Consider the following 17,916-nt stretch of genomic DNA (forward strand, 5'->3'; position numbering starts at 1 on the left):
ACTCTGTATTATTAAGGGGCTTCAGTGCCTTTATGAGGATTGTGACTCTCATCTGGGGCTGGCTGAGGCCTGGCTTTAAAGCTTAATATGGTACACACTGTGCCTATACATTTCCCCTCTTAAGTTTAGCACAGCTTTAACAATGTAAGTGGTTATGCAACAACTCAACTAATTTATTTTTCCTGCAGGGGAAATCCATTTGGTGTTCAAAAAGAAAACTAGTTGGAATGTTTGGGAATTATGTAAATTCTTAAAACCATCACATTAGATTGAAATGAGGAGCTCTTACACCCTTAAACCCTCAGACTCATGCAGGGAAAACATTAAGTGGAAGCCATTTAGAGAGTAATATGTTAGATAGTGTGCTGCTCTTCTTTAGCTGGATGTATGCAGAATGCAAACACAGATAAAAGGAACAGGTCGGACAGGTTTTATTCTTCTATTTTGTCAAAAATCAGCTGTGCACGCTGCAGCTCTGCAGGCTGGATAGTGATATCTGATGCTAACATCTCATTATGTGTTGTTCATCTAATCCGCGGGTTTGTAATTTGCTTATATGCACTCATGAAGTTTAAAGCAGGATTATGTCCCTGGCAACCAAATGTCTCCCCAACTGCACATTTCTGATTGGACGGCTGGAGAAAATCCACTGCAAATAAACAATTTGGTCAATACTTACTTTTCCTGATTGTCTATGAGACAGTATTAACATTAAAGGCCAGAGACGGGGATGTGAATTAAGGTAAAACGTGGACTAATCTCTATAGATTCACAAAATTAGATTTTACATTGAGATTATGGTTAAATCTGTCGGTGAAACAGTACATCAGCTCTGAGAATGCTTCATTCAGGTATTTTTTCTCTGCATTCTTTGTGTCTTTAGTGGGATTTTCCTTCAAAATTAAAATATAAAACAAAACAGGGATCATTTGTCAACCAAACATTTAAAAAACTCTAGAGTGAAACATACATTGTCAAAAGTTTTTTGTTTTTGCACTGATTTATTATTATTTTTCTTCAGAATTTTTTTTGCAAATTTCTGTAAGATGGCCATAAACAAATGAAATTTTCACTAATGACTGGGTGTTGGGTGCAAATGCTGCACAAGAAATATAACCCCAGTTGGCCTGATGGGGGTGCTATTATTAAAGGTCAACAGGTCCACTTCCATGTACTTTACAAAAAAAGCCTCAAGAACAATTTAAGTCTGCCTTACTAGATTGTCCACCATTTTGAATTTTTAACATTCCTCCTAAACCTTTGGTCTGATTACTACCAAATGTTTCTGTGGACCTTTACTGGACAAAGCTCAACAAAACGCTTGTTGATAGATATTAACCAAAGAACTTCAATGGGGGTGTGGCTCTGCACATAAATTGACTTAACCCCTAACTGGAGGGCCAATCATCAAGACACTTGCAGGAAAAACTTACAGGATATTTGAAATAATAAAATTATTTTGAAATCATCCAATAGGGGGCACCACAATACAATATTGATTTTGTTGAAAACGCATTTTTGACATTGCCTCCTAAATTGCACGTCCTATTCATACCAAATTTTCTGTGGCTCTTTATTGGACTAGCTTATTAAAAGTTATCAAAATCTTGTTGATATCTCATTGTGTTTTGAAGATATTGACCATTGATGATGAGCTTTAAAAGGGGCTTAATGGACCTAACTCCGTGATTTTTAGGCCAATCATCACGAAACTTGTATGAAATGTCCACATAAGCACCTGAAATATACCATGAAAGTTTGATTTAAATTGACCATAGGTGGTGCTACAAATTCCAAAAAATGGGCATAGTATAACACAAATCAGACTATAAATCACACATTGTTTGTCCAATAATTACAAAACTTGCAGGATATGTGAAATAACAAAGTTGAACCAAGTGTGTAAAATTATTTTGAAATCGGCCAATAGGGGGCACCACAACGCGATTTAGATTTTATTGAAAAACACATTTTTTACATCACCTCCTAAACCGTAGGTCTGAACTTCATCCATTTTTCTAAGGATTATAACTGGACCAAGCTTATGAAAAGTCAAGAAAATCTTGTTGATATCTCATTGTGTTTTATAGATATTGACCATTGACCAATAAACTTTAGAAGGGGTGTGGCTTAGCATATTAATGGACTTAACCCTTCGATTGTTGGGCTAATCATCACAAAATTGCAGGAAATGTCCACATAAGTACCTCAAATATACCCTGAAAGTTTAATTCAAATCGAGCACTAGGGGGCGCTACAAAAAGGCGCATCACAACACAAATTGGACTAAAAGTCAGACATTGATTGTCCAAACATTAAAAACCTTAAAATATATGTAACATAATAATGTTGAACCAAATGTGTAAAATTATTTTGAAATTGCTCAACAGGGGGCGCCACCACATCATTTAGAATTTTTTTTGAAAAACACAGTTTTTCATCTACTCCTAAACCCTAGGTCCTATTGGTACCAAATTCTCTGTGGATCTTTATTGGACTAACCTAATTTAAAGTTAGCAAAATCTTGTTGATGTCTCATTGCATTTTGAAGATACTGAGGTCTGACTGATGAACTTTATAAGGGGTGTGGCTTAGCATATAAATGGACCTAAATTCGCAATCATTGGGCCAATCATCACAAAACTTGCAGGATATGTCCACATAAGTATTTGGAACATACACTGAAAGTTTCATTCAAACTGAACACTAGAGTGCTACAAATTTTAAAAAATGAGCGTGGCAACACATAAATTAGACTGTGAGTCAGACATTTTTTTGTACGATCACTACAAAACTTACAGGATATGTTCCGTAGGGGGCGCCACCAGTTCCAAACAAATGCGTACTGCAATTCTGATATAAATGAATCAGCGTCGTCACGAAACCTGTTGGTTATCTTTCATGCAGTTGTTATTAACTGTCAAAGGTCTCCCCTACAGCTTTCAACTTCTTACAGTCCGTGTTTTTTGAGATTTGAGTCACATTTTCTTGTGATGAGTAACTCAAAATTCAAAACCAAATCCTTTATATTGTCAGAGAAGAGGAAGCTCCAGGGGTGTGATGGGAAGTGTGAGGGCTAATCAAAGGCTGACCTTCACAGCTCCCATGTCCCACTCATACTGATGACACACAGGCTGCTGAATGACACAACTCCCATGCGCACGTGTCTGACATCTCCAATAAGTCAGTGCATCCCTTGCATCTGTGTGTTTCAAGCCCCAGAAAGGGTGCAGCATCCTGCTACCAAGTCCACATGTAAATAATTAAAGCACTTTTTCTAGAAATCAGGATCAGGGAAGTGCTCTGTTTTGTCTCTAAAAGTAAAAGCAAGCCAAATGGGAGGCCCCACTGATTTCCTTTTGACCTATATATTTCGGGAGGTATCACGGCAAACAGTCTCGACTAGAGAGAAAAGTACACAAATACCAACATCAAATATTCATCCCTCTTTGTCCCCCTGGCTGGTGGGGGCTTTTCACTTTGAGCGCGCATGAGAAGTAGTGAAGTGGCGAAGGTGTGGGAGAAAAGAAGCTCTGTGAAGGCATTTGTCTCCCCATCACAGCTCCTCTGAGGCCGCACTTTGAGGCCAGTGAGCACAACAGAGAGAAGACTTTAGGACATCCGTGTCTCCAATATGGACACTATTTATAGCCTTGAGAAAAGCTCTCTGTGCCCTATCACTGGAGCAGCAAAGCAAACCTGGACATGTTCTCCCTCTCTTAGATTTTACAGCAAAGCACACGCACAGACTTCACTTACATAAGCCACATTACTCGCACCTTTTAGCAAAAACGTGCAGCTTGAGATGCTCTGAGGACAGGAGTGTGTTGGAGTGGGGGGGTTGGCTCACTCGCTGTAATACAGACCAAGGTGGTGAAAATGAGGCTGGCTTTGAAATGCAAATCCGCTCATTGTGCGCCGGCTGAGAGCAGAACATCCAACAATGTTTCATGCAAAACACACGATCCCATTTCACAAAGACAATCCAGATATGCCAAAATGTTTTTTATTATTGAAATTAAAAGTGGCTGTTTGTACATTTCAAAAGACCGGGACTATCACATGGTGAAATGTTAGAAAACTATATTTCAACCGTCATCATGTTACAAGAATGACTGCGAAGAGGAGTTAGTGCAACAGATATTCAGTTCAAACTCTAAGGCAGAACATGAGATGACACTTCATGTGACTCAAGAGCCCTCTACTGGCAGCACAACATACAAACCAGTAAAGAACTGTAAAAAAACACCAAATACTGAGAAATAAACAGTGTGAGAAATAGATCTGCAGCCATGCAGGTATGATTATAGATTGTTTGCAGGATAAACCACAGTGAAACAGCGACTAGCTCAGTAACAGCAGCCCTGGACGAAAGGCACAACATAATCTGTCTTTAGGCTTTGGCTTTTCAGCATTCAGAGAAAAGGCAACATGAACTACGTTTACACGCACACTAATATTCCACTTTTAGCACGATTATATGACAATATTCTGAATTTGATACAGGACATTCGTATATTCCGAATTAGGAGTTAATCCAAGCAATTTCTGATTGACGCATGGAATATGCTGGTATTATTCCAGTTTTTGGAGCATTATTGGGAACGCCCTTCTGTGTGGAGTTTGCATGTTCTCCCCGTGTCAGTGTGGGTTTTCTCCGGCTTCCTCCCACAGTCCAAAGACACGCAGGCTAATTGGTGACTCTAAATTGCCCGTAGGTGTCAATGTGAGTGTGAATGGCTGTCTGTCTCTATGTGTAAACCCTGCGAAAATATGGTGACCTGTCCAGGGTGTACCCCCCTCCCGCCCAATGTCAGCTGGGATAAGCTCCAGCCCTCCTGCGAGTTTTTACCGCAGTTGGCCCCATGCATTGTCATAGATGCGTTGTACACAAACCAACTAGCCAAACGTTAGCAAGACTGTGTCATGTAAATAAAATATGAATGAAATATTGTCTTTATCTAATTAGAGGGCAAAATTTGGAATATTTTGTGCGTGTAAACGTAGTTGCTGCAAATGTTGAACTATGATTGCAATGGTTTAAATTTCAACAACAGCACAGAGGAGTTTCATAAAGCTGATATAAAGTGAACAAGCTCATTTGCATAGACTTGCAAGCAGGACTAGAAGTACAAATCTGGTTAGTAAATATGGACACTTTAAAAGATAAAGGAGACGCCTTTAGCAGATTATTTCTTACATTCACAAACAACCTGGAACTTAACTGTGGCCTGTTTAACACCCACTAAATGCTCATATGTATTCTCTGAGAGATTCAGTCATAGACAATTTGCGAAAACTTGCATAATAGTCTCACACGACACTGTATATATTCACATGTACACAGTTGAATTGCTTGGCGGTGAGGTGGACTTTACCTCAGTAACACAGATATAATGCATGTATAATGTGCTAAATATTTCCTTGTATACTTTGTATGTTAGATAAATGAGACACTCACCTTGTTCTGTTTAGTTTTTCTTAAACTCTACCGCTCCTCCAAATAATCGTTCATGCTACTTGCATTTTAGAGGCTTTAAATTCTATAATAAAGTTAGTTTAGTTATATATTTAATTTCTTAATCAAGTATGAGATTTTCAGCACCCACTTTTTGCTTTAGGACTCCATCTTTTACCCATTAGTGACATGTACTGTTTTTAAAAAAACCTTCATACTAATATATATTTACTATTTGGCATCATCTACAATACAGTGGCAAAAATATCTATCGTGTCACTGCAAAGAATACAAAAGTAATAGTGATTGACTGGTGTCATAGGAAAACTTTTACTGCATGCATCAGATGTGATATACGGTCCTATAACATCAATTCAGTGTGGACATATGGTTTGTCCTTACGAAGACTCGTCTTCCTTTCCTTTAGTCGCTACCTCCACACAGCTTGAGCAGCAGCTTCTTGTAATCACCAGAGGTGTCACCCTGACGACAACGAAGCAAAGTCAAAGTCAGTTTTGAATGTCTTACATAAAAACAGGACAACTGAAATAGTGGCTGTCATGTTAACGTGGTTAGAGGGACTTACCGAGATGTCAGTGTACAGTGATTTTCCGTAACTCTGCAGATACGCCTGTCTGATGTCCAACATGTCTATCTCAGAGCGGGACACCATGATGCGGATTAGGGTGGTGTCCTTGGTCCCTGCTCCCTGTCAACACATCACAACATGACACTTTGACTGACTGCGGCAGTGAAATCTTCTCCTCTGCCTCCCCACCTGACACCATCAGGGCAGGAAACAGTTGGTTTGTGATAATTAGATTAAAATGTGTTGGATAGATGATCGGTGTACCTTCATGGCCTTGTGGAGCCGCTCTGCAAAGTAGGCGGGAGTGTTCTTGATGCATTTCACTAGAAAAAAGAGTATTAGAGATTATTTTACAGTAAAGATTACCACAATGTGTCTGTTTGATATCTGTAACAGATGTAACTTCTCAAAAGGTACTCTAACTGCTTTCACACCTGCCCCGTTTGGTTCGGTTCAATCAAACTCAAGTTCATTTCGCCCCCTAAGTGCGGTTCGTTTGGGCAGGTGTGAACACAGCAATCACACTCGGGTGTGCACCAAAACAACCGGACCAAGACCTTCTTGAAGAGGTGGTCTCGGTCCGCTTACAAATGAACTCTGGTGCGGTTCGTTTGTGGTGAGAATGTGTTCCGACCTCGATCTGAACCAACTGCAGTCACATGACTAAAATGAACAATGACAGCAATATAGTACACGATGACCAGCGCTAAAATCAACCTGTGTAGTTGTCCCTATGTTGTCATGTATGCAAAGATCCACAGTGAACTCTGTTAGCTGACTAGTTGGTTACAATAAGGGAATTATTAAAAAGCATTTTTATAGGAACGATTCTGTCCCTTTTTGATCCATATAAACAGTTCATCACTGTTAACATGATCACTATAAGCAGTTTCCACTGTATTTGAACCAAAGAGATATAGACATACAACTGGCAATACAGCAGTAAATAAAGGTAATAAAACAAAACACTCTGTACAAAGACTGGTCAGTATGGTGTAACAGTCATACTACAGACCTGCAAACAGCACACTTATAAAGTCACTCTACAGCCCTGATCACACAGAAAGCGTTTCAGCAGATGGAGGCGGTGTTTTGTAATCATTTTAATGAGAATGAAGCTTTTTGCTCGCAGTTTTTGCGTTGCTATGTGCCTCATGTTTCTGCACTCTAGGCGCCTGGTGTTTTTGTTGAAGCGATCTGAACTCCTTGAGTTTAAAAAACTTCAACTCAGAGCGAAAAAGCGCTCCACATCCCCCCATTTTTTCCTATTGTCCAATCGGATGCTGTGAGAGGCTGGCCTTCTGTGATCGTCACGACAACAACTTTACAGTTGGTAAACAATGGAGGAGAAACTGGTGGTAGTGGTTGCTGGATACCCAGAGCTATACGGCCCAACGATAGACAGCAGGTTGTCAAACTGCCCCTGAGTCATCCTAAAATATGCCTGGAAACAGCCATCATGGAGACGAAGCTCCTGGACCAACTGGTGGTTCTCCCCATGATCCACCCTCTTTTTAAGGGTCTCATGTACCCACACAGATCTCTGTTTCCCTGTGCCCAACAAACTATTTACTGTCAGCCTCTCACCCTCAACCAGAGCTACAGCAAGTACCCTCTGCCTGAAACATTTTAGGAACTAGATACTAATTACCGAGAAATTAAAAAAACAAAAGAGTAGATTGATTACACGAGAAGGTTAGTATAAGGACGTGATGGGGTGGTTGCCTTGCAACAATAAAAAGGTGCAGAAAGCCTTGTTTGTTTTTTTTTACTAGTGGCATTCAATTAAAAAAAAGGCAGTGCATTGTACCTTGCGTTGTACAACCTGCAGAACACTGTCTGTGTGATCGAGGCCTAAGTCACCTTAGCATTTATGTTTGCTGTAATTGGGTGTCAAATTATTTTAGGTGTGGCCTGTATTTGTAATAACGTAAGTGCATTGCGCAACTGCAACCAAATCTACTGGTTGCACATCTACAAAAAATTTGTTGGCACTATGGCAACATGATAAACTGAAATCTGACTCAGTGCGTTTATAATACTCCTAAAATGACTGTCTGTTAATAACTGTATTCTGATGTGGCTGTCGTACACATTTTCTATTTTTAAAATGACTTACTTAGAGAGTTTTCAATCCATCATTTGCTTTTGATCAACCATCAAGTTTCAAAAAGGTATTAAGGTCGAAGAGCAAGATATTTTTAGCCCTTCCAAACAAACATCTTGACAAATGTCTTCCATGTATATTTAAAGCTTCAACATGTTTTTGGAAAGCCACTTCAGTTTGGTTGAGGTTTGGCAAAGAGACCCAAAGAACGTACCCACAGCCACCATGCCAGACTCCACATTGCCAGACATTTCCCTGCAGATGCTCTTCTCGATGTCTCTCCCACACATTTGCTGGTACTCCTGGAAGACTATTAAAGACAGGAATCACAGACGAGACGGTTACAGTCATAATATTTGACAATATGTGCAAAAGTGCATTAAAAGGCCAACATGTGAGGTTATGACCCTGGAAAAGCAGAAGTCATACAGTGAGGGAGGAAGAGAAGTAATCTTGTGAAAGTTCATGTTGATATTACACACCTGCCCGGAGGTGAGGCTTGCTGCGAGCGCACAGGATGGCGTTAAACTGGGACTCATCAGTTCCTACTTTATTCTCCCCGGCAGCGTACAGTTTCTGTTGCCCACACAGACACACACACACAGAAATTAAAAAGAGGAACATGATCAGGCTTGCTAATTATTTTCCAAGAATGTTACAACCGCGAGCCAACTTCAAACCGGTACCTGAGCGTCCTGTTTGGCCAGTGAGATGTCAACAGTCTCTCTTTCGTCACGGTTTCCCTAGATAGAGTAAGATATGTCGTGCTCATTAGAAACACATTACGAGGGCGGAGTGCGTTGTCAGAGTCAACACTTGAAGCTGACATGAGCTTAAGTCTATTTTGAGAGAGCTCATTGTGAGTCAGGTGTAGTACGTGCAGCACCTACCTGACAGAGGGAGACGAGCAGTCTGCGGAAGTGACCGGAGGTGTCACTGCTGATGGCGTCCTCCAGGCTCTTCCCGTACTCTGAAGAAGGGAGTGGCTTTTTTTTTAGGAAAATACATTCATTTGCATTATATTTGCATTTTGTTTAGACACTGCTTTTTCAGCATCCATCTTCCAAGTACAAACAAGAGTTGTTGCCCTACGTAAAATCAAAACATTTTTTTGCTGTAACTTTCATACTGATTTACAGGTGTTTGAATTCTAACACTAGAAAGACTCACACTACTTCATCAGTAATTTGATTTTATGAAACAAGAGCCCATACTGCATTGTGAATATATCTTAAACTCTTCAAATACAGGCTGTCGACTACACTTACTATTTATGTGGTCAGATTCTACATTACAAATATATTGTTTTACTCTGGTTCTCAGTTGACTTAAACTTAAATAAAGATAAAATAAAAAATAAATATTTAAATGTAGTCTCTAATGAGTGACCAGAGGCCTGTACAATGAAGCCAGTTCAACTTACCCAGGGTATCCTTTCGTTATCTGGTTTGACTAACCCTAACATAACCAGTACTACAAAGCTGGTTATCAACCAGTTCAGTAAACCCTTGGTTTTCCTGTCCAGACATGAGCGCGTTCATGTAAAAGAGGTGGGGGTGTTAATTACAAGTGACATCATCAGATACATGAATGGCTGAAACTCTGGCTAACTTTTTTCTTCAGTAATCTGACTTGTCAGAGGTCAAGGTGTTGACAGGCCTCTGATTATGTGAGACATACTTGCGTTTGTTGTTGTGTTGTCTTTTTTTAATGAACTCTTAAGTCAGGGTTTACATTTACCAACTTACTTTTCCTTTAAGAACATGTGTGGTATTGTCAGTTTTTTCTGTATATTTTTTAAAATTTATTATTTTTTTAATTGTATCACTATTACTTTTATTTTATTCTATGTTATTTTATTTTATTTCTTTTTTTTATTTTTTTATTTTTTTATCTTGTGATAGGGACGATGCAATTTAACATAGTTCCAATACTGAGTATAGGACTGATGTGTTGCAGAGTTTATAGCTATTGCTGATTTTCAACTCTTGTCCCTAGTTGGGCTTTTACATGTCAATCTAAAATGTTATTAAAAATATACAGTTTAAAACATCATAGCATTATATCATCTCTCCATTTTATTTCATTTTTTTTATTTATTTAATTTTATCTCTATATTATTATTATTATTATTATTATTATTATTATTATTATTAATTTATCTATTTAATTTGGTATTTTTCCTTAATTTCTTATATCACTGTTACTATCTCTTTATTTCATTTTTATATTTGTTTATTAAGTTTTATTTCTATATAATTACTATTAGTATTATAAATGTATCTATTTAATTTGGTCTTTTTCCCTTAATTTTCATTATCACTATTACCATCTCTCTATTTTATTTTATTTTCATATTATTTATTTATTTTATTTCTATAGTGTTATTATTATTATTATTACTATTATTATAATATCTATTTAATTTGGTTATTTTTCCGTAATTTTTATTATCACTATTACTATCTCTCCGTCTCCATGAACAGTGGTTTTACTTGTGTGTATATACTGGTCTGGAAATGGACATTGACACTGGACTGATTTACGTGTGCCCTAAAAAATGTAATGAATAAAACTGTGGGCAAAAAAACATCATGCTCAGGACTCACCAGCTTTGTAGACTCTGGTGATTTCATTGATTTCTGCATTGGAGCGTGATGAAAGAACCTCAATCAGACAAGCTTCATCAGTTCCTGCACCCTGCGAAAATAAAGAAAACCTCAGCAAGACATTTAATGACACACCTGCTCCATGGAGTCAAAATGGTGAACAGTAAGATGTTGTCAGCCACGACTCAAGCTTGTCTGGTTTTCACTTGCATTTAGAAGATTATTTTTTCTCTTATTTCCCATTACATGATGAGTCACACAATGCGGTTTGGCCTACAAAACCAAAACTGAACTGACTTGAGTTTCCAACCTTTATAGCCTCTCTGAGTTCAGATGCATCGAAGTACGCAGGGCTCTTCAGCATGGCAAGAGCCAGCTTCTCAAAGTTTCCAGTGAGCTCAGACTTCAGATCGTGGATTAAATCCTAAGAGGAAAAACACAAAGGGAAAAAACATGAGAGCAAGGTCGGGCTAAATATACTGTAGCTGCCAGACAGGGTCAGTGATAAAGAGCAGATTACAGACTGAATTTTAACTGTAGAGTAAACAAAAACTCTGCAACAAAAATAAAAAAATATACCTTCCCATAAGTTGTTTTATAGGCTGCTACCATTGGGACTCTCTGCTTGTTGGTACGACTTCCCAGGAGCTCAATAATGGCGTTTTCATCAGTGCCTTTTGGAGATATTTTTCAGTTTATGTGTAAAAGGGACGGAGCAAATACAGTGCTAATCAAATGTTCAAATGAGCACCATTTACTGACCAAAACCCTTCATAGCTTTTCGAAGGACCTCAACGTCCCTGAGTGGATCGGCCCCTGGAAAGTCTTTTATAGAGCCCCTGTATCCTTTCTGTAAATAAATAAAGTCAAAAATGTTAGAAGATAAAATACATTGGAACATAGTTTGAGAGAAGTTCTAGCATGAAGACAAACACATCTTACAGAAATGGCAGGTGCCTGAGGGTTGGATGGAACTCCGCCTCCATACGCAGGCATCTGGGGACTAGTCGCGGGGTAACTTGGCATGGGCTGGCCTGGAGCGGGGCCCCCTGGGTATCCTTGCTGAGCCCCTCCTGGCTGCAAACAGAGGACAGCTGTAAGTGCTAAGTCCATGGTGACAAACTTCATATAGAGCAAATTCCTAAGGTTTAAGTAGGAGATAAGGGGCTTTGAGCAAACAGGGGATTTAGCTAAAGTTAGTCCATATGTTATTAGTGATGTGGCCTTGCAGAGGTGACAAGAGAGATAAGAATTCATGTACCGCTCCTTGGCCGCCTGGTGCTGCACCCCAGCCTCCACCTGCAGAGAAAACATTGACATAGCACTCAAAACAAAATTCATTTAAAGAACAGATTCCACTGGCTGCATATATACATATATTTGTGGGGAGAAATATATTATGTAAATGTTAATCTTCATCACTCACCTCCTGGAGGCATGGAGGGATAGCCTCCTGCGCCAGACTGTGCTGGGTATCCTCCTGCCTGAGGAGGGAAGCCTCCAGCTGGTGCAGGGTAGCCACCTGCCTGGGGAGGGTAGCCTCCTGCTGCTGGAGGGTAACCGCCTGCTGTGGGAGGGTAGCCGCCAGCTTGGGGTGGGTAGCCGCCTGCCTGTGGGGGGTAGCCACCTGCTGCAGGAGGGTAGCCGCCTGCTTGGGGAGGGTAGCCGCCTGCTTGGGGTGGGTAGCCGCCTGCTTGGGGTGGATACCCCCCTTGTTGAGGTGGATAGCCCCCTTGTTGAGGTGGATAACCTCCTGCCTGTGGTGGGTATCCACCGGACTGAGGAGGGTATCCTGGGTAGCTCATCTTTAGAACCTGGGGGAGACATAAAGTTGTGGCTTGTTACAGTGATATTTGAAGGCCATTATATGGCTCTTTTCAGGCTGTTCTCATACACTGTTGGTATGTATACCTACGAAAAGTACCCTTGTCATTGGGAAGGCTGTAATCACATGACCAATGCGCTGACAGAAGTAAAGAAGGAAGTAGTATAAAAAGTGAAAATTTGCGTTAAGAGGCAGATTAGGGAGGTGGATGGTTCAAACATGCACAGGACTTTCCCTGAAGAGATTGGTGTTTGTGTCCCGTGTGAAGTCAAGTGATCTTTGAGTTATTTTTAAGGTACATCGTCACAATTTTTCTTTTTATAAACCTAACCTACGTAACTTTATGTTTGGTATGCAACATCAAGTACATAACTTGAAATTAACTACGTAGCATGACAACGTCATTCATGGGGTGCTAATTCGTTAGATATCGTATGAACCAATGTATGTGCGTTTTTGTAAGGTATTATACAATATGTTGTATGAGGATATGTTGTTCTTTTTGACCCTAACCTTTTAAAAGAAGCACAGAGAAATTTAGGTTAAACTTTAGTTCCTCCTGTAATTTGTTCTAGGGCTGGGCGATATGGACAAATTTTCATACCTCTATATTTTCAGACTGAATGGCTCATACATAGTGATAAACACATTTCATTTCCTATAGGTTCTTCACAACAAAAGTCCCCCATTATTGTATAGTGTAAAAACTTTTATTGTGAAGCAGCAAAATAAGGAATTGTTGAGTTTTCGAGCAGCAACTTCACATAACCTCTAATGTGGCTGATAGCAAACATGTAACAGTAAAATGAAACAGATATCTAAAGTAAAAACAGGATGCAGGAGAGAAACTAAACTCCAAACCACAGAGATTCAATTAGAAGCTACAAAAGTACTGAGAGATGAACACACAGAGGCTTTTAAACTCTCTGGTCTCCTGCAGACAGAGCTGAACAGGGTCTCCTAACACAAGCGGGGTCGTCAGGAGTTGGCTGCGGTCAGCAAGACTTCACCATTACCCGCCTGGCTTTTGGACCTACTCTGGAGAAGGTCCATCTCTGGCACAGCTCGACGTGCAACAGCGCGTCTTAACTGATGATGGAAACACTAATCGGCGCAGTGTGGCTTGACTCGGGGCGGCCAAAAGTGTCAGTGGAAAAGGCCCACGGTATTGTGCATGTGAGGTAACTTCATTCATCTCAAAGACTGATTTAGCGTAGCTTGTGCAACATACAGACTGATGTCACTGTAGACTAATTAACAGACAGATTAAACAGAGGAGCAGCTCTACGTCTCTCTTAGTGTAACGCAACTTGACCCTATATCGATACAGTGTTGTCTAAATTTTTATTTTACTTGAAAATACATTGATATACCGTGCATAATCGTTATATCGCCCAGCCCCAATTTGCTCAGTCTCCATTGTTATTCTGATAAAGTGACACAAACAGGAACATGTAAAGGGGACATCAAGTCTCCAGTTTAGTTCCTAGAGTAGTTACCCAACCATTTAGTGAAAAAGGCCAACATCAAAACACCGAACTGAGAACTATCTAGCATCAGCTAATGCATCATTAACAACTCTTCTTCCTTTTCAACTCCAAGTTTTCCAAAAATAACACAAACAGATATCCACCCCTTCGACCCTGGCCTGCACCCTTTTGGTGTCATCATAATAAAATGCTCAACATTCCAACCACAACTTCTGTATAATGAATGAGCTGCAACTTAAGACAACGACCTCACTTGAGTCTCTTGCAGATCACACCACATTTCTATTACGACAACAGAAAGTTTTCCTTCCCCTTTCTCTACCACCACTGCACAATTCAAACCAGCAATGGCGCCTGAATCTTTTCAGTTTCACATTAGGGGTCCATTTGACAGGCTGTTGTTGGAATTGCGCAATTGTCTGAGTGTCTCTGTGTCATCCCATAATGAAGCAAAACACTAATTACAGCTGCAGGTCTGTCAGCCGTAATGAATGATAATCTAGCAGACTGTAAACACACCTGGGTTACATGCACACAAAAAGCTGGGAGTAAACAACGTTTGTTTTTTGACAACACAGTGACCTACAGCCTGTGCAGGATCAGTTTTCCCTTACAGTGTAAAGGCAACTTAAGTTACAGATACTCCACTGTTTGGCTCCGCAAACACAATAATTTAGAGTTTTATTTAGGCTAACAAAGACCTACAGAGTTTAGTTTAGATTTTCTCATTTTTTATTCAAAGATGCACCACTGAATTCTTTAAGCAGACGCAAACACACTGTGTCAGCCGTGACCTCAGGAAGGGTGTTTGATTGTTTACATTTCCCTGTTGCTTTCCAGCCCTCTCCTTTGGACCCTTGAAGGCAGTGGTGAGTCTTAAGTACCAGTATTTCCACTCACATTTACGACTCAAGGATGAAATAGATACGAGTGGAATCAGTAGAGTCGTTCATACTTGACATAACAATCATTCCAGCAGTTAACAATGTCGAACAGTTTTGTTTGTTGCATTGCTATTTCTTTTTTACCCTGTAAAGGGCTGTAAATAAAGTTGCGGACATCGATTTCTACAGCAAATCAGTAACCAACAGATTGCTAGTATCATGCTGTTCATAAAGTTTCCACATCATGACCCTTTTAGTGCCAGTATGTGCATATTTACACTCACTTTAAAGTGGACCCTTGTACCTTTTATAATGTGACACACAAAACATGTTTTTCTCATGCTACTTCCAGAAGATTTGGGTAAAATAATATCACTTAAAATAAATGACATTCCAACTCTGTTTTATTGCCAAGTACTTTTGCACCTACAGGGAATTTGACTCGGCAGTAAAGCCATTATCTAGTATCCTACAAATAACAGACATCTCCAACTCCCCCAGCATGTTACATGAAGAATGCTATTCAATGTTTAACTTGCTCCTGAAACCTGGCAGCCCCTAGCCTTTACAAGTGCATCACTATTAGGTGTGCAAGGTCATCCAGTGGATTAGACCCTTTGGTGGGCCAGTTCTGACCTCTGGACACCCCTGATTTAGACTGTCTTTCATTTCCTCAGTTTTTATACACTAAAGTGTTTTATCAATTCTTTAAAAAGTTGTTTCCATGTCTTGTCTGTTTTAATAATGACACGTAAAGCACTTTGTAACACTGTTTTGTGAAGTGCTTTAGAAATTATCATTATTATTATTATTATTATTAATAATAATAACATGGTGAATTTAAACTCATCTGTTTCTGATGTGACTGATATGATCATTCTTATAGGTGAATATCATATAGCCTACATGGTACAAAATGGAAGAACAATAAGCCCTCCTTCGTTTGTTTTTTTTTTAATTATTCTGAATTATTTTTCTTATCACTTAAAAAAGTGCAATAGTAAGAAAGATCTTTTGGGATGTATCTTGTTTTTTTTATTATCTTATTTTATTAATGCATCATATTGTTCAAAGTCTTGCTCTGCTTTTTGTTTTTTGTTTCAAATAATGACTTATTATTTCAAGATACTAAGTCATTATTATAAGATAACTAAGTCATTGTTTTGAGAAAGTTTTTCAATATTTTGAGAGACTAAGTCATTCTTTTAAGGCTGCTCATTATTTTGGAAACGCTCTCATTATAATGAGAAAATAATTGCATAAATGATGAGTTTGTATCTCATAATAATGACTTAGTATCTCAGCATATGAGTTAGTATCATGAAATAATGATGCATCTCAACATAATGACTTTTAAAATACTCAGTAGCCAATCTGAAAACAATGATTTTATATCTAAAAATAATATGAAACTTTCTCAAATAATGACTTAGTATCATGTCGTTATTTTGAGATATAAAGTCAATACTATAACAAAGTTGGTCTTCTTTTTTTTTTTTTTTTTTAGATAAGTGAGTCGCTGTTTTAACGTTAGTTATGATCTTTTTGGATGTATCTTGTTTTTAAATCATTTTAATTTACTAATGCATCATATTTTAAGTCTTGTTTCGCTTTGTGCTTTTTGTTTAAAACGAATCATATGTCATGTGACCAAGAAATTACTGTTATTTATATTTTTTAATATAAATCTAACATGTTTTAATTTATTTTCTTTATCCGTTCTGATTGTGTACATTTTATTGTATTTTATGTATTTACTACAAGTGCTTGTATGTTCTTCAATATGAGTTAAATAAAAACAAAGTCCTAAAAAATATATGTTTACACTTCCTGCTTTTTACGTAGAGCACTTGAAAGCAGCAAAAGCCCAAATCTGACAGAGAATCACCGGCCTGTTTTCATAACTTGCTAACCAGCATTTTAAAGTACACTAATTATATTTGTCGACAATAATAAGATGCAATAATAAGGTGTAATATGAGTATAACGCCCTTATTAAGCTAGATGTCCCACCCCACTGTCACGATGGTCACGATGTCCTAGAGTTTGTACCATCCACCCTGCGGTCCGTTAACGTTGCATAATGCTTCCAGACGAAGTTACTGTTTCACATTTAGCATCCTTAGCTAACACAAACTGTGGATAGCCGTTTATCACGTTAGCTGGAGACAGTTAAAAGCACCAGTGCGCCATTTTAGGACTTTAACAATGAAGAAAGTATCGTTTGTTGCTGTTGAGCAGCTCCACACGGACACACTGTGTCTGTTTAATTGGGCGAGGCTAATCTCCTACATTCCTCACTAAGCTAGCAGAAACCGCTCAACTGTTACTTCGTCCAAACTGCGTTGTCGCCTCAAACTGATATTTGGCGGTATTCGGTGATATTTACAGCGCTAAACAGAATATTTAAAGCTACTTACTTATCAGCTGCGGACTTGAGATCCAGGAAGAGCGTAGCAGAGAGCAGCAGAGAGAGCAGCCTCAGAGGTGGGTGGGTCCTCAGCATTGTTTCCGTCCTGCTGCAGTAATAACCTTTGCTCCGTTATTGGCCCCAGTCAGAGGGATAAAGCCTGATGTTGACTCAGCCGCCTCTAACCTGTTATTTTCACCACACACCACACTGCAATACTTGTCAGGATGTGATTAGATTTGTTTCCATGGTGACAACACAGGGCAAGGCATTGTGGATAAGGATTTGTTAAACAAAAATGTTTTGTGAAACTTGATTCTGCTTCCTTACAGCCTCTGTATGGAAGCCCATTTGTGCCAATGTCATTTGGGGGGAAAAAAATCCTCTAAAAGTCATAATGAGAAACTTTCTCGAAATAATGACTTAGTATCACAAAATAATGAGTTAGTATCTTAAAAATAATGATTTCTTATCTGAAAATAATGAGAAACTTTCTCAAAGTGACTTAAGTTTCTCAAGAAAAAAGAAAAAACTTAGTATCTTC

The 17,916-nt window shown here is 38.9% G+C and overlaps 1 protein-coding gene across 1 annotated transcript; it reads right to left on the minus strand.

Annotated features, from left to right (window-relative positions):
• Nucleotides 1–3,989: 3,989 nt before the first annotated feature.
• anxa11b (annexin A11b) lies at nt 3,990–17,619 on the minus strand. The gene is made up of 15 exons (XM_033611573.2): nt 17,383–17,619; nt 12,190–12,577; nt 12,025–12,062; nt 11,706–11,840; nt 11,526–11,613; nt 11,343–11,437; nt 11,074–11,187; nt 10,764–10,854; nt 9,045–9,124; nt 8,841–8,897; nt 8,637–8,730; nt 8,369–8,464; nt 6,312–6,370; nt 6,045–6,167; nt 3,990–5,941 (listed from the first exon to the last, which is right to left on the minus strand). The coding sequence occupies exons 2-15, from the start codon at nt 12,566–12,568 to the stop codon at nt 5,882–5,884; spliced, it is 1,509 nt and encodes a 502-aa protein (XP_033467464.1). The 5' UTR covers nt 12,569–12,577; nt 17,383–17,619; the 3' UTR covers nt 3,990–5,881.
• Between the last annotated feature and the right edge of the window lie 297 nt (nt 17,620–17,916).

This window comes from Epinephelus lanceolatus, chromosome 21 (genome assembly GCF_041903045.1).
Source record: "Epinephelus lanceolatus isolate andai-2023 chromosome 21, ASM4190304v1, whole genome shotgun sequence".
NCBI lineage: Eukaryota > Metazoa > Chordata > Actinopteri > Perciformes > Serranidae > Epinephelus > Epinephelus lanceolatus.